The sequence below is a fragment of the Panthera pardus genome, unplaced genomic scaffold (genome assembly GCF_024362965.1).
Source record: "Panthera pardus isolate Hobbes unplaced genomic scaffold, ASM2436296v1 HiC_scaffold_16, whole genome shotgun sequence".
Lineage (NCBI taxonomy): Eukaryota > Metazoa > Chordata > Mammalia > Carnivora > Felidae > Panthera > Panthera pardus.
The window spans coordinates 15,571,373-15,589,279 of record NW_026526721.1 but is presented as its reverse complement, the minus strand read 5'-3'; the positions used below and the strand labels follow the sequence as shown (position 1 = coordinate 15,589,279).

The window sequence follows — 17,907 nt, the reverse complement described above, 5'->3', positions numbered from 1 at the left end:
TCTTAGTGGTTGAGTAGAGATTGAAGAAACTCAGAAACACTTTAATCTCTTTAAAGTATCTATAAAAGCTAATGTTACAATTGTTCATTTAAATTGACGGTAGACTTGAATAACTTGTTTTGATCGATACTGGAACCAATAAACGAACTTGGATCTTTCGTCTAAGAGAAAGAACTCATTTGCTGATATGAATAGAAAATTCAAGATTTATTGAGACTCTAGAGGGAGAGGAATGCTTACGTTATTGAATCTTGTTATTTATTCCAGCATCAAGACGCAAATTAATTGAAAAATGGATTAATTTGCACCCAGGTTTCTCTGTTCCCCTAGTGGTTGGTGGAAGAAAGCATTGTATGAAAGAGACAACTATGGGAGTGCAGCTGTAGAGACAGCAGGGAACCAGCACCGAGAAATAGCAAAAACATTCTTGGGATATTTAGTTTGGAGTCTTTGTTAATTATTGGTGAAAGTTTGAAATTGTGATCGTAGCAAGTTCTCAAGCACAAACATTCTAGCTATGAACAGCAATCAATCAGCAACATTTTATTTTATTTATTTATTTATTTTTTTTTAATTTTTTAATGTTTATTTATTTTTAAGAGAGAGAGTGAGACAGAGTGTGAGCAGGGGAGGGCCAGAGAGAGAGGGAGACACAGAATCCGAAGCAGGCTCCAGGCTCTGGGCTGTCAGCCCAGAGCCCGATGCGGGGCTCGAACTCACAGACTGTGAGATCGTGACCTGAGCTGAAGTCGGACGCTTAACCGACTGAGCCACCCAGGCGCCCCAATCAGCAACATTTTAGAAAAAAGAACCTGTCTGGGGAAATGCATTCTTATTTTGTGCTGTACTGGGTTGTTATGAATGACAATGTTGTGTTTTCCTCCATTCAGTTCATCTTTGCCCTCATCAGAAAAAAAGAAAAGAATAAAAAACCAGTCTGTGCCTTTATATACAGAAAAATGGAAAAATAAAAATTTATTATTCATCTATTGTGGTCAGTACCCTATTTACCTGTTGTATTAATTTGGACACTGGCTGTAAGAAATCGAAACCATCTGAAGCATGAATGAATGAATGAAGGAAGGAAGGAAGGAATTTGTTGTGAGGATACAGGCGTGTCTCATTTAGAAGCCCAAGAGTGAAGCAGGCATCGTAAACAGTATAGAATAAGAAAGTGGAAATCTGCCACCAGAAACCCAGAGAGTCTTCTGTGTCACCCCATCTTCATGCACCTGCTCACTCTGCACTGTGCTGCTAGATGCGGATGGGAAGGGTAGCTGCAGTGTGGCTTCTGAATAGTCTCTCTCTCTCTTCCAGGATCTAGTCCAGATGGACACTACAGTTTTAGTTCTAAATTCCCAAGGAGGTGAGCATCTAATTGGCTTACTTCAGCTCAGGTGTCCTTTTCTGTGACAAGAGAGAAGGGACAGATAGTTACAGCCCAGCTGCCAGGAGCCCACCTCTGGGCAGGCAGAGCAGATCGCCTGCCAGGGATCTGCTCATCCAGATGTGCACCAGGCTGACTGAGCTCAGCTCAGTCTCTTTCCACTTCCCAATATCTCCAGAGAAAACATGCTAGCTTTTTTTTCTTTTTCTTTTTCTTTTTTGCAGAGTGTCTTGCATTATGTTTTAGCTTCCTTGAACTCACTGTCCCGTCCTTCATACTACTCTCCGTTCTAGTGATTTGTACAGGCACACTCTAGCTGCAAAGTGTAAGGGGCACTTGTAAAGTTCAGACCTGCCACAGATGTCTCTCTCAGGTGAAAATAAGCAGAGAATGTTTTACTTCTTAGCTAACAGGAATAAGAAAGCTGCCCCTTTTCCTAGATGTAAAAGAGTTTGAGCCTTAAGTTATTTTATTACATTAAGAAATTTACTTGGAATTTAGACCCTGGTTTATTGGGTGATGTTTTGGGTCTTGTTGTCTTTTGTAAAGAGAGAAGGACCAACAGTAGAGTGGAGAATATGGAGGAGTGCGACAGATTTGTATTTTTTAAATTGAGAGGGTACTTTCTGGAGACATGGTCAGTAGACAAGCAGGATTTCCCAGTATTTATATTCTGGGTGGTATTTTAGTGAACCTACTTAAGGGAAATTACTTGTTTCGTAATGAAACAGCCATGGTGATGTAGCCAGTAACTGGTTAGGTTAACGTATAAATGAATTCACAGTATATGTTGCCCTGATCTGGTGATTAGGTGAAGGGCCCATATTTTAGTAAACTTTAGTCTGTGGCTATTGGCTGCAAACTTTTTGCAGTTTGTCGTAAGAGTAATGGCATAATAGACTGGATGGAAAAACACATGAAGAACAGTGTTTTGATCACGGTAAGAATAGTGATTCTAAAATGTCTTCACGGTAGATTTGTAGAATAATTATTATGTATAAAGGACACTTTAATAGTCTCAATGTGCTATGAAAGACAATGGTGATGTTAGTTCAAATTCAATAAATAAATGAGTTGTATTTTTCAACAAGAAGTCCTGTCAGAATCTAATAGAACCTTTGAAGAAAAAGAAAGAGGTGTATTTATTTGGTGGGTAAATTGATGGTAATTACGTTTAACATTTATGGTGTATTAGAGGTTAGGCATTGATTTGTCATTGCATTTACTATAAGGACTTTGAATATGAATAATCTATAGACCAATAACATGACTTTTTTTTTTAACCAATAAAGTTCAAGAATCATTCAATTTTTGTTATGTTTGGCTTACAAAGCTCTTGTCTTTAAGGATTCTTTACAAGGTCCATGTTTCTTCTTGAACATTTCTTGAGAAATTAAGAACTAGTATGTTTCTCATACTATTTTTGCCTCAAGGAAAGGTAACCCTGAAATGAAGAGAACTTAGCTTTTTTAAAAATTTAATTTAATTTAATTTGAACTAATTAATTTATTTATGAGAGAGCACAAGTGGGAGAAAGGGGCAGAGGGAGAGAGGGCGAGAATCTCAAGCAGGCTCTCTGCTTAGTGTGGAACCTCATGTGGGGCTGGATCTCATGACTCTGGGATCATGACCTGAGTTGAAATCAAGAGTCAGACACTCAAATTGACTGAGCCACCCAGGCACTCTGGGAATTTAGCTTTTTAAAGAAAAAAATTACCAAAGTGTATTTCTCTTAGATGTTATCCAATATTTATTGGTATCAACGTGTAAGTGATCAGAAGTATTCACAAAAGCACTTGGTTCAGACTTGAGGTATATAGACATCATTTTGTTTCATTGCTTTTATCTATTGTGATGGTATAGGAGTACAAAGACCTCATCTGTCCTTAGTATTTTACATCTTGTGGTGACGATTGTATTATTTTCTTGAAAATAAACTTGTTTTGGGGCGCCTGGGTGCATGGTTCAGTCAGTACTCTTGATCTTGGCTTAGGTCCTGATCTCACGGTTCATGAGTTTGAGCCCTGTGTTGGGCTCTATGCTGACAGCAGATCCTCTGATGCAGCAGATTCTCTGTTTGGGATTCTCTGTCCCCCTCTCTCTCTCTGCCCCTCCTCTTCTCTCTCTCTCTGTCTCTCGCTCAAAAATAAATAAATATTAAAAAGATAAATCTGTTCTAACCACGTGCTGCTGGCTGCTCTGCGCACACGCACACTGCCGTCTCCAAACACACCCAGTGAGCCCTTCTGGAACTTGCCTGTTGCCACTCTGTGATATCGTTGAGCAGCACACCTTGAAATGTGGTCTGTGGGCAGTTGGCATCAGAGTTATCTGGGAGGTTCCCTTTGAAAATACACGTTCCTAAAAAATACTAGAAAAACTAAAAAAAATAAAAGCACATTCCTTAATCCTACCCTACACCTGTGGGAGGGTCCCAGAAGCATGTGTTTCATAAATATTTCCGGGGTAAATCTTCATTCACATTAAAATTTGAGAGCCTGTTGCACTAGGGCACAGAGGTCAGATGGAGGCTTTGGAGTCAAACATCTGGAAATGGTCCCTGGCTACTTGGTAGCTTTGTGGCTTGGGGAAATTATTTTACCTCTAATCCCCACCCACATTCCCTTATTGGTGATACGGAGATAAGGATAGTATCTCCCTCAGGACTGGTGCAAAGATCACATGCCATTATACTGCTCAGCACGTGCCCTGGGCCCAATAAATATTAGTAGTTGTATTTTAAATTCCTCTTCTTTCTGTGAACGTCTGCTGAGCATACTTGATGTTGTACGAGTTACCAGGAAATCAAAGATGACTGAGATACAGTCCTTGCCAATAAAATGCTTATATTCTCACAGGGAGAGATTTACGTGTTCTCATGTTTTCCTGAGATTCATCTTCCTCCCCTGCATTCTGAAAGCTTCAAGCTTTTAGAAGAGTTAAGAGTGCAATGAACAACCTCATGTTGGCTCAACAATTATTTACATTTGTCACATCTGCTTTACTTCTCTGTTGGTCTTTCCAGCCACGTGTGTGTCCCTGCTCTCGTTGTTTGGTCTGTCCGTCTTTGTCTCTCTCCTTGTCGGTCAGTTTTGGTCTCTTTCTAACCACAGTTGGTCGATCTCGGTCCCAGTGTCTTTTCTCAGTCGGTCTCTATTGCTCTGCTTTTATTTTCTGATTCATTTAAAAGCTACCACATTATGACATTTTACCCCTAAATACTAAAACATGCATCTCCTAAAAATAGACATTCTTACATGTATTTATCTCATATCTTTACCAATAGTTTTATCATACCCGAGAAAGTTAATAGATCCTCAGTATTATATATACTCCCTATTGGATTACCCTAATAGTTTCCCAAATATATTTCATCTATATGCTTTTTTCCCCCTCCAAACTAGGGTCCTTTTCATCACAGAACATTTGGTTGTGCCTTTTTAGTCTTTCAACCCGAGACCCCCACAACCCTTTTTAAAATCATGATAACTTTTTGAAGAGTCCAGGCCAGATTTCTCATAAAATGTCCTACTTTTAATGTTTACCTGACTGTTTCCACTTGGTTTTAACTCACTCCTCCATTCTTTGTATTTCGCACAAACTGTGAAAGTGCAAGTTGTTGAATCGAGACGAAACCTGAACTGGTGTCGTGTCCTTCATGGTACGCCGTGTGGTAGAGGGCACACTGCCAGGTGTCCTACCTGAGCAGATGGGAATTGCCACATCATTTTCGAGATTCTGGTTTTTGCCTCTGTAATTGCTCAGTAATCTGTGACGTGTTACTTAGGCACTTTAGGAATAGCCTCTTCCCCACGACTCCTACATGTTTTGTTTTCCAGCACATGTTGGTGGCCTTCACAATGGGTGTTGCAAAATAGTGACCTAATTCTGTTGTTCCACTTACACACATGCTTGTTACTCCTCTTTTATTTGCATCCGTTTGTTTGTTTGGTATTCCTCTTTTAAAGGGGACTTTTCTTCCCTCCTGTTTGCCTCCCTCCCGCCATGCCATGCCTTCAGTAGCACTGTGGACTTAGGGATTGATTTTTTTCCTCATTTAATTTCTCACAACCACAATAGTCATTAGCCTTTTTGATGTTGGTATTTTTTCAAAGTTGGCCAGAGAGAGGCCCCTCAGGCTAGCTGCTGTGTCCTTTTGACATGACCCCATTAGTGCTTCTGTGCTGCCTAGAATAATCTGTCACAGGCTCGCCCTGTACTTTGCTTGTCCCAAGATTTGGAATCATCTTTATCCAAAATTCCCTGGTTTCTTTTAGCATGCTTGCTGCTGGTGTTAACTCCTTCTGGGCTCTTTGAGGGCACAGAGTGGGAAATGTATGTGTGTTTGTGTAACTCACGAGTGCATTCAGTATATACATCACCTTGGATAAATAAAAGTAAAAAAGTATAATGGAACTCATGAGCCAGGTAGATATTTTCAATCAAACTTCAGCAGTATAGAGCTCTTGTCTTTGCTTCTATGTGTGTTTTTTATCTCTTTACAGGGAAAATCTTAGCTCTCAGTTATAGTAATATATTTACTATTTGCTTTGTGTGAATATATATTTGTAATGTAATGATTGCTTGTATATAAGTATAAAGCAAACAGTAAATATGATATTAAAGTAATAGTAAATATAATTATATATGCTGATATAAAGCAAATAGTAAATATATTTATTATGGTTATAATAATTATGATTATGTTAAAATATGTAATCATATATATAATAGTTACAAAATTACAATGTCAGAACTACTAGTAACAAGAAACAGATTAAGTAAAATTTACGATTTCTTTGCCTTTTTTTGTCCTTGAATATATTCCGTAGTGGGGCGCCTGGGTGGCTCAGTCGGTTAAGCTCAGTTAAGTCCAACTTCGGCTCGGGTCCTGATCTCATGGTTTATGGGTTTGAGCCCCACATCGGGCTCTGTGCTGACAGCTCAGAGCCTGGAGCCTGCTTTGGACTCTGTGTCTCCCTCTCTCTCTGCACCTCCCCCACTCACGCTCTGTTTCTCCCTCTCTCTCAAAAGGTAAATAAACATTAAAAAAAAACTTAAAAAATATATATTCCAGAGTATTGAAGTTTAAAGTTTAAAAGTTATTTGAAGTGATTTTTTTTCTCTATGCTAGCAATTTAATATACAGTGAAATTAATGTTTATTTATTACTACGATTTACTCTTCACCTTTTTTTTGTAATTTCTGAATATACAAAACATTGATATGGCTCAAAAGTTAGAACTGTTTAGAGAAAGCTGTACTCCAGAAGCCTTGATCTCAGACTCTCCCTGTACCCTATTTGTAACTCTGCCCTATGGGTAACTCTTTTCATTAGTCTCTAATTTTTTTCTTGTGTTTCTTTTCTGAAAACAGGTAGTATTTTATGTTTATTCTTCTGATCCTTTCTGCTATGTAAACAAATTCTGTATGCGCTTTTCCGTATTTCACTCTTTTCACTTAAGAAGTGATTTCCAGGAAATATTTTTCTTAGTTCAAAGAGGCTGTCATTCCTTTCACAGCTCTGTATATTCAGCCGTGACTGCAGAGCAGTATCACGCCAGGTTTTTATCGGTGGACATTTGGGACCTTGCGGTGGATAACTGTGCACATTGTTTTTTCCTGCTGAAGGAGGTTGTCTTTAGGATAGGTCCCTGGAAGAGGGTAAATACCTGTGTCACTTTGTTAGATAGTAATGAATTCTGCTCTGCTGGGGTCGTAGCATTTTGCCTTCCTGCCAGCTGTGTGGGTGTCTGCCCCCAGCCTCAGCAAGAAGTTTATTGTCCGCTTTGGGTTCTTCACAGGCTGATAGGGAGAATTGGTATCTCGGGGTGGCTTTTGCTTTTGTTTCTCTTATGAGTGAAATTGAGCATTTGTATTCATATTTTTAAGGGCCACTTGCATAGTTCCCTGACCTGTGTGTTCAGAGATTTTACATCATAAGGAACCACTGATCACCATTTTCTAGTAGTGAGTACTCTTTGACCTAAAACATTGTCACTGTCAGCTAGCCCTTTGGGTGCCAAATTCTTTCACTCGTTACCTTTATTGGGTGAGTTCTATTTAAAATATTTTTAAGTTCTTACATTTGAGTGAATGTTGTACACTAACTGTTGAAAGTGTGGATTTGGATGTAAACTTGTCATAAAATGCAGAATGGTACTAGAACACCAATTTTATTTTTCTTATAAATCTGTGGTTAAAGCCACAGAACCTCAGACTTGTGCTTTATACAATTGCATTCTAAGAAAATGAAAATACATTGTAGAGATAGGTAGCTGGATGCTGGTCGTATGTTTAGGAGGTGTCTTTAATTAAAGATGTCACGAAGTGATTAAGTTGAATTACTTTTATTTAATGACCAGTTATTTTTTTAAGTATTTATTTATTTATTTATTTAGAGAGTGGGGGAGGGGCAGAGAGAGAGAGAGAGAGAGAGAGAGAGAGAATGAATTCCAAGCAGGCTCCGTGCCATCAGAGCAGAGCCCAACAACAGGGCCTGAACTCACGAACCGTGAGATCGTGACCTGAGCCGAAGACTCTTGATTGAGTCGGACACTTAACTGCCTGAGCCACCCAGCTGCCCCTTAATAATCAGTTATTAAACTGAATTCTACTGAAGTCAATTTGTGTTTTAAAATTAGAGTGGCCTGGAAAAATCAGCCGACTGCCTAGAAACTTACCTGTGTAGGAGTTAAAAGTGCAGAGGCACAGCTGGGGGCATTTAATTTATAGAACTAATCGTGGTGGCATTGCAGGGTTGTACCTGTTGGTTTTAGTTGTTGTAAAGAAAGAAGCAAGACATCTTGTATGGGATGTACTTGAGGAGTATAGTTATGTCACCCTTTATTTAGTGGGGTGGAAGTCGGGAGAATGTTTAAGATTATCGGTGTTTATTTTATTTTTTTTTATTTTTAATTTTTTTTTTTAATGTTTATTTTATTTTTGAGACAGGGAGAGACAGCATGAACAGGGGAGGGTCAGACAGAGAGGGAGACACAGAATCTAAAACAGGCTCTAGGCTCTGAGCTGTCAGCACAGAGCCTGACGCGGGGCTCGAACTCACGGACCACGAGATCATGACCTGAGCCGAAGTCGGACGCTTAACCGACTGAGCCACCCAGGCGCCCCAAAATGATCGGTGTTTAAAGAGATAGAAGTTATAAAATATTTGTCATCTTCGTAGTATCTGTAGATTAAGTGGCAGTTCTCATTTCTGGAAAAAAGTTCAGATTTTCATTAATTTGCTTAACCACGTTTAATTTAAAAGACCAGTCAGCAGTTAAAATTTCGTCTGTCGCTATTTAGAACGGAAACTCATCCCAACTTTGATAGAGGAGTCTATGGCTGAGTATTGTTGTGACTGAGGGAAAATACTTATTTTCTTCTGGAAGCTTTGTTTATGTCCTCATTTGGATTGGCTTCTAGGAGGTCATAAAAAAAAGTGGGTGCCGATTCCAGTAAATGTGTTCCTTCTTGGATAGGTAGTAGTAAGCACAGGTCGTGTCCTCTAGGCACCTGCAGACTCATTTTATTAGAAGCCTACAACTGACAAACTTTCTGTTACCAAAAGTATATTTCTCTTCTGTTACCAAGAACATTGGTCTTGGTTTTACTTATTTATTCATTTGTATATAAAACTGTATATATTTTTGACCTATACCTGTATTTTCAAAACAGAACAGTTGTATAAAGATGTGAACAGATTGGAGAATATTTGATAAGGTAAAATTTACTGTAGGACTCTATTCACCACACATTTTCTCAAAATAGTAGATGGCCTTGAGATATTTAAACACCTGACTCTCAGTAACTGGGTTCACATACAATTTTTTAAGAAAAACTTTTATGTAAAACAGTAGCAGCACTTTTATATAAAGCAAATTTCCTTTTACCCTTTTAGCTGTTTTTGTTCCAGAAAAGAATCTATTTAAAGGATGGTCATTGTGCATTATCATTCTGAGACAACCTGTCTCAGTGTTAGCTTGCAACCTCTTCTCCAGAGCCTGTCAGTGGGCAGAAAGCCAAGAGAGTTGTCATAAATTTCACGGGAGAAACCTGTGACCGTCTACCAACATTTATTTACTCTTTGTTTATAAATAGCTTGATTATTTGGTTTCCTAGCTCATCCTAGGTAAGCAGCACTGCAGCGGTAGAATAGGAAGGATAAGGTGGGACACTGATGGAAAAAGCCGCAGCAGCAGCAGCAACAGCAAGTGACGGTGGACAGAAATGTAGGAACCAGGAAAAGTTTGAAAACATCCTGCGGCGGGCGTTCCTACAGGGATAAAAACTTTAAATAGTAATCATAACAGGAACAAAAATAATAAATAAGAGACACAAAATTCATCCCCAGGTTCTTCACACCTTAGTAACTCACTCCCTAGTAGCTTTCTAACTCTGGGCATATTAAGCTCTCAGTCCCGTCTATAAAATGGGTGTAATACTACTTAAATCAACAGAGTCATGGTGTGAATGATGTGGTTGAGACTGCATATTTGAAAGCATTTAGCACAATATCTGGGACAAAGCAAATGCTCAGTAAATGTTGGTCATGGTTAGAATCCTGCAGGGAGCGGAGCTGCTGTACTTGTGCCCGGTGTACTCGTACTTTTTTTTGGTTGTTTTCCATCGCAAATGTATGGTCCACTTTCGTTTACAATCTGTAAATCCAAAAAGCTCTGAAAACATGGCAAGTTTGTCATAAACTGTTTTGACCGGGAAAAAAAAAAAAAAAAAAACTGACGCCAGGCTGTTGTCAAGTCTTTCTTTCTCCTACTATGTGCGTTATTTGGTATTTTAATGTGTTTTATTTCGAAACGTGAAGATGTCTGACCGTGGGGTACCGCCCCAGGCCCTGCTGGAGGGAGTACATGTGCATCCGTATTGTCTTTCTAAAATCTGAAAAATTCTGAACCCCAAGATACATCAGAGTTTTGGATGAGGGATTATGGGCCTCTGGGTTATTTAAAAAAATTTTGAATTGAGTTGGAAGTAGAAATCCCTGGTGGTCTCATTTAATGAGAAGACCCAGGAGATACGAATGTTTGGTTACTTCAGAAATGTCGACTGAGCTACTAAACACAAGTCCTTGTATTCTCTTTCCCATCTCACAGCAAAATGAAAAGGAGAGCTTGCTGAAAGAAAGAGATCACATTTTGTCAACTCTGGGTGAGACGAAGCAGAACCTAACAGGACTTTGCCAGCAAGTCTGTAAAGAAGCAGCTCTAAGTCAAGAACAAATACAGATACTCGCCAAGTACTCTGCTTCAGATTGCCCACTTTCATTTTTAATCTCCGAGAAAGAAAAAAGTACTCCTGATGGCGAACTTGCGTTACCATCGATTTTGAGTTTACCTGAGGGGCCCCCCGCGGCACTACCTGCCGGGGAGCCAAGCCCTCGCCATCCCCATCCCGGCCCGAAGGGCGGGGGCTCTGCGGGCTGTGCCCCCGGCGAGTCCCGGCTTCCTGCCGCCCCCGAGCAGGCCGGGCCTTCGGAACCGTGCCGGCAGGGGGGCGGCATCTCGGACTTCTGCCAGCAGATGACTGATAAATGTACTACTGATGAGTAAACTCGCATTCACTTCCGGCACACCGTCTCGTTTTCCGCTGCAGTTTTGACGTCTTAAGAGCAAAATACAGCCTCTGACTCTTAACAGTATTGGTTATTGGCCCCCGCTAGCTCTGCTGTTAAGGGAATTCCTCTGAAGGCAACCCTGACTTTCCCCTGATTTCCACGAGATGCACAAATTACATGCCTCCCGGATCCTGAAAACTCACATGTGAAAATGTCCTAAGGCTTTAAAAACTCCGTTTGAAAGAACAATCACTATTGGTAGTAACGCTTCCCATATGCAAAGTGAATTGGACAGTGAAAACTGCAGCGTGTCAAGAGTTTAACAGCTTGAAGCGTCTGCAGAGAGTTCCTGCTAAGGAAGTGGCCTGCACAAGTTTCAGAACCTGACCTTTCGCACGACGGCGGTTTCAAAGAAAATGCCTCCCCGAGTGAGGCCGGTAGAGCCCCGCCGTGTGTTGAAGTGGGATGTCAGCCGTCTGAAGACTTGTGCAGAATTGCAGGGTGAGGAAGACAGTGTCTCGCCCGAATCCTGGCGCTTTGCTCTTCTCCCACCGATGCCAGGGCTGGCGTGGCCTGCACCGCGACTCCTCAGCTACGTCGGGAATACGCAGGACACAGAGGCACGCGGTCGGCCCGGGCAGAGGCTTCTGCTCCTCCCTCCTCAGGGTCGACCTCAGAAACGCTGGCGGCATCAACAGTAGACAAGTGTCATTCTCCCCCCTTCCTTTCTTTCTCTGCAGTCTCTACCACCTCTGGGTCCACCATGATCTTTCTGGTTCCTGACATTCTTTCCCTTCTGGAAGAAGTACGACTTGGGACACAGGCATGAGGGGGCACCCCGCAGCCCTGTCGTGGCCTCCCTGGACTCCCGCAGGGCTGCCCCAGACAGCAGGCGCTCTGCCTTCCCGCCCGGGGTCACGACCCCTGCAAGAAAAGCAGACCTCGTGGGGAAAGAAAACTGCTTACGTTTATCAGGAGCGGCAGTTCATTTTTCATCCTATTTCCGAAGTCCTGTGGTTTACTTGTAAACAGCATTATTGTAGAGGAAAATGTATCTACACACAGCTGTGCAGGTTTGTGAAACAGGACGAAGTTCAGTCTCGTTCCATTGTGGGTTTGGATCTGGAAACCAGACTTAATCTCTTTCCCTTCCCCGGGTCTGGTGTATAAGGGCACACAAATCACTTTGACTTGGGCATTTCGTGATCGGTCTTTGTGTTCATTCAGTCCCGTTTTAAAATAAAGCTTTTATAGTCCCAGCACTTACCCCCCCAACATTTTGCAGTGGCTCTCAGCCATTCTGGTGTTTGAGAGTCCAGTAAACCTACAGAGTATGAACCTTGTCAACAGTGTTTTAAAAAAATTGCATATGTTCACATTGGTAGAACCTAGTTTTAAAGGGTGCACAGGAGTAATTTGTCATGTTTGGATTGGAAAAGTACTTAATTTTACCAAGATCAGATACCTGAGAGAGAGGCTTAGCAACTGCATCCCGAGTCTGGTGAAGGGCCTGTGTAGCTACCGTGGGAGTCCAGCATCCACAGCAGCAAGTCTAGCAAGTAGACCTTAGTCGTGACAGCATATGGGGACCAGAGTTCATATTTCAGAGTAATTTATCAAATGTTACCCTTTCCGATGGGTGGGCGGGGGAGATATTGCTAGTATGTTTTCAGTGATTTGTACGTTATCTCTGTTATTGACTTAGTTGTAAGACAAAACTAGTTGGGCTTGTTTATTTTCTAGAAGCTTTTATAAGAGTACTTAAGGACTTGTCAGGGAGAATAATTCTATGATAGTGCATCCCATACTACAGAAGAATCGCGTGTGCATACCTATGTATATATATATATATAGATAGATAGATAGGTAGATAGATAATATCCCCATGTAGCTAGCTCTTTGATACTTGTAATTTAAAATTTTAACTCCAAAATATAAAATAATATAAAAACTTTTCTGGTTTACAAAATGTAAAATCTTATACAAAACCAATGGAATCCTTGATTTCCTACCTCAGTGTCCACTCAACTGTCATATCAGTTTGTGTATGTGCAAATGTCACATAACCTTTTGCTTTAACTGCTACTGTAAATAACTGCTTTGAAAGGTTACTTAATATTTTATGATACATCCTAGTTGTCTCAGAACTTAAATATGATTTTTAGGACACTTGGTTTAGATTTCTCTCTACATATAAATAGTTTAGCATTAAGGGTTTATTTTGATGATATTCTGATTATTGGCCAAGTGTGATATTTTGTAAAATACAGCATTACTTTTAATAGCCAGCATGTAATACAAGTAACTACACTACCTCATACCTACATGATTTTCAAATTGTAATACAGAGGGACAGAGAGATAAAGGATTTTATCTTTGTTTTTCAGCCATAAGGTAGGGAAATTTTCTATATATTGCATAGCATTACACATTTATGCCTATTTTAACATTAACTTCTAAAGAAGTTTTTTTCTAAGAAAGTTTGTTATGATTTTTTTTTTTTTTTTTGGCTGCCGAAGACAAGTGACAGGATTATGTATATACAGTGTATATCTTTTCCTTCATGCAGAATTCTGGAAAGGTTTTTTTTCAGTTTGTATATTGCATATTTACATGATCATTGTTCCTTATTTTATGAATTGGCCTTCTCAATGATTGGTGATTTTTAAAAAACTGTTATGTCTAACTCCATAAAATAATATTACCTTAAAATTGTTTTCGTTATTTGAATGCTACAACTATAGCAAATAATTTGTTGTTAAATTATTACATTCAAAACAAATATGGTTATAAATTAAACCTTGGTTCTCCATCTGTAAATTTTATAACCTAACGTAGCTTAATGCTTAACCAATTTTAAATAAGGAATTAAATATATTTGTTGCAGTAGACGATACAGGTTGCATGTGGACACTTTGCCACATTAACAACTTGGGGAAAAAAGTCAAACAAATAAATGGCAATGCTATATTGAATTCTCAGGTCAACTTTTTTCAGTTTTGAAACATCTATTTTGAATCTGTAAATATTTTAAGTGTTTTATTAGGCATGTAATAAACTATTCTTTGAAATCTATTGGGCAGATTGAAAATACAAAGCCATAATGGTAAAAGATGGCATACTGATGGTGAAATAAACAGAAATAATAACATCTATTGATTTTTTTTTGTATCTTTCATAACATAATTTTCTAATAATGCAATAAAACCACTAAATTTATATATCCTGATCCGTTAAGATTATGTTTCATTAAAAGGCAACTTTCATAGTATTTAATTTACATTCTTTCTAATGTGCTTATCCAAATGTAGCAAAACCATAAATGTTAGATATTGGTGATAAATTGACAGATAAATAAAATTATTTAAAATTGCTTCTAATTGAATAGAGTTGTACACTCCATATCCGTTTTGTCACCTCTCATGTGAATTTACTAATTTTAGTCTTTTGATCAAAATCATTATGACTTATGAGAAAATCTCTCCTATTTTATCTAAATGCCTGAAGAAAAATATTCCCATCACTCAAATGGTTAAGGAGGCACAGATTTTAGCCTTGCTACTGTTTTACTTAATCTCAATCTTTGGATAGAGGTGTAGGGCTTTTTCTTTTCTTTTTTTTGTAAGTTTTTATTTTACGTTTTTATTTTTATTTTTTTGAGAGACACAGAGTGCGAGCAGGGGAGGGCCAAAGTGAGGGGAGACAGAATCCGAAGCAGGCTCCAGGCTCTGAGCTGTCAGCATGGAGCCCCACGCAGGGCTTGAACTCATGAGCCTTGAGATCATGACCTGAGCCGAAGCCGGATGCTCAACCGACTGAGCCACGCAGGCGCCCCATGTAGGGCTTTTTTAAAAGGGGGGGTTACCATCGTTATTAGTTCTTATGTTTTAAAGACTTATCTACTGAGTCACGTCTACCAGATTCCATCCAACTTTCAACCAGACCTTGTAATCAAGCTTTGAGCAGCTGCTTAGAGCTACTGGCGATCCAGAGCATGGTCTGGACCGTGTGAGAAAGAAACAGGTGGTAGGTGAAGTCCACACTGCCGATGGAGGCCGGGTTGTGGGACACAACTTTATAGCTGCTTTGCCCAGGGAATTTACTACAAGCGAACTCTGAAGTGAGGCAGACTTGGCAATTTTTAGGCCTGAGAAAGCTACCTCTGAGGGGTGGCTGCTTACTTACACGGACTTAAACTATCCAGCGCCAACTGTAGACAAGTGCACCTGAGGCTGGCCCCGCCACCATTTCCTCCCTGGGCCCCAATGCAGAATGGCATCTGGGGCAACGCATGTAGCGCCCGTGACGTTGGCCAGGCACTACTGGTGAAGAGCTGGAACCTGGCTAGCATTCTGTAGCGCATTGGGATCTAGCTGCCTTGAAAGAGCTGGAAAGCAGCACGTACTACTCTTCCCAGGTATGCCTGCAAGCTCTGTGAAGAGTCCTTTCCCCTGGAAATGCCCAGTGGTGCCCGGAGGTTGCCCACTGGGCTGAGGGCCTGCTGCTGGTGTTAGGGCATCCACAGGCCTGCTGCGGGCAACTTCATTTAATTTATGCCACCTTGCTGCCGCTTTCTCGTGCTCCTTGTGGTCCACCAAAGGGGTCCTTCTTGGGGATGTCCCTGCCAGTTGAATTTAAGTTCACAGGTGGTAGATTCTAGAAAGTGGGCAGTGACGGACAGGCATTGCGGGGGAACTGATACAAGGATTCTCTCCCTCTGCTGTGCTTATCTCAGATATCACTGAGTGTGGACTCCAGCCTTTGGGCATGCTGGGTACTGCGTCCTGGGAATAGAACTTTGAGATACCTGCTCCAATGGCTGGAGATTGGCTGGCTTTCAAAACAGGTGACGCAAATGCGGTGATGGTCTTGTGTGTCTCGTTATGAACTCTGAGTCATCAGAGTTAGACTCTTGGCATCGGGCCAGTACCACTTCTGAGTCCCTGAAGGAATGACACTGTCTGTGAGGAGTGACCCACACCTCTGCTGAGGTTTCGTGCCTTTTCCTTAAGGGCTCACTCCGCCTTTCCAAAGGCCCAACGAGGGCAGTTGGGATTCCACAGAAAGTCACATTCTGTGAATAAAGCACCATAAGGTCCATGACCCTCCGGATTCAAAATACTCACAGGCTGGTCTAAAACCCCTCACCCAGGCCACCTTCTCAACTGTGAACACTCACCTGGCCCAATATAAGCCTCCACACGCCATCAAAAATTCCCCGGCCTCCACTATACATCGTGGGTCCACAAGTTCCAGATCACACGTATTTTACCACCCACATTCTATTCTGATTTTCATTTCTCTGTCTCTCTAACATTGCTGCCCACAGGTTTCCAGAGGAGCATTTCAATATTCTTTTCCTGAATTAGGGACAATGAGAGCAATGAAATGAGGAATGGTGGATGGAAAACCAGAATAAAGCCTCAATTTGCCGATCAAGAATAGTTAGTTGAAGGAACAGCTTAGAGTGAGAGCCTAGCGGGAAGTCCAGCAGGAGGTAAGTTTGCCACGTTTTGTTGCCTGCTATTAGCAGGAAGTAGCTGCCCCCACCCCCACAGCTCCTGGTTCCCGTGAGAGAGAGACTTTTCCCTGAGCAGCACTGGACGACCCACCTGTACCACCTCTGCTCATCAGTAGGAGGGTATGGGGGGCAGAGGGCAACCACTGCTGTTCTGAGATGGGCATATCCCAAGAGGAAGAATGACCAGGCTGAGCAGATGACAACCAGTTATTCTTCCCAAACTGGTCACCCAGCTAGGTCACCACCTCTCCAGGGATGGAATGAGTAAAAAGGTTAAGATCCATCTCCCAGAAGCAGAAGGTTAGAGGAAGGGGGGTGGGGTGGGTGGGTAGGGCAAGGGAAATCATGTAGAAGCAGTGAGTTTGGGGCCTTTGAAAGGTTTACAAGAGAAGCAGCAAGAAACCCAAACAGAGAAGCCATCCCCACTGAATATCACGGACCCTCCACCCATCCCCCCCTACCTGCCCTTCAGCCCCTGTGGGAACACAGGTTCAAGTTTACAAAGTGTGACCTTGTGCTTAACCACAAACATTTTTTTTTCTTCCCCTCACCTCTATTTTCTACCTTGTCCTGGAAGTATAAATGAAAAGATAATGGAGAAGATTTTAAGAATTGAGCACAGCACATTTCTTTCTCCTTTGAACACAGCCATCTTTTCAGCAGACATTGTCTTCCCCCTCCCCTCTGGGCTCATACTTCATCACTTGTCTAGAAAGCCAGCTGTTTTCCTAAACAGCCAATTTCCTTCTTTCAGGAGACTGCATCTAAAGAATTTTCTAGCTACCATCTTGATATGCAGGTGTCTGATTTGATATTAATCTCGTGCAAGGAGATCCCATTAATACTCAGAGTACTTATATTAAATATAGAAGTATCTATCCACTATACTGTAATCTTTCTAAAGCAATACTTCTTTGCACACTTTAGAAACTTGCTGTCTTTTTGCTTTGCACTGTAAATCTCAAATAGCTGTCCTTTGTAAAATAACTATACTTATGTTTGCTTGCTTTTGGTTGCATATAATTGATAACCTTCAGGGAATAGAACCACTACCGGTACCTTTGAAATCATTTTTTTTTTCTGAAGAAAATATTTTTAAACGCCCTGTTTTGGCCTTCTTCGAGCTTCTTCTCTGGTTTCTAGAAGACCCCACCTACTCTGCTTGGCATCTGGCATTTGAGGGGTCTGTTGTGGAAAATCCAATCTGCCATAAAGTCTTCCATACTGTTCCTAGAACTCTGGGTATCTGCTCAAACAGCTGTCTTTCAGCTGAACAGATAAATGAATTAGCATCTGGACAGGGAGCTTAATGTGGAATCAAGGATGGGGTTTGGAATTTATAAGAATGAGGAGTGGAGCACATATAAATTAAGGAGATCCAGTTGCTAAGATAAGGTAGGAGAATTTGGCTAGGATAAGCAC

At 40.9% G+C, this 17,907-nt stretch overlaps 1 protein-coding gene across 6 annotated transcripts in view; it reads left to right on the top strand.

Moving 5' to 3' along the window:
- Nucleotides 1–14,349, top strand: part of BACH1 (BTB domain and CNC homolog 1) — a 44,047-nt gene extending 29,698 nt beyond the window's left edge. For 3 of the 6 annotated variants that reach the window (XM_053903158.1, XM_053903159.1, XM_053903160.1), the window contains one exon: nucleotides 10,504–14,349. In XM_053903158.1, the coding sequence (XP_053759133.1) occupies nucleotides 10,504–10,959 (456 nt within the window). In that variant the 3' untranslated portion in view covers nucleotides 10,960–14,349. The other 3 variants (XM_053903164.1, XM_053903163.1, XM_053903162.1) reach the window with 3 other exon arrangements.
- Nucleotides 14,350–17,907: the final 3,558 nt, after the last annotated feature.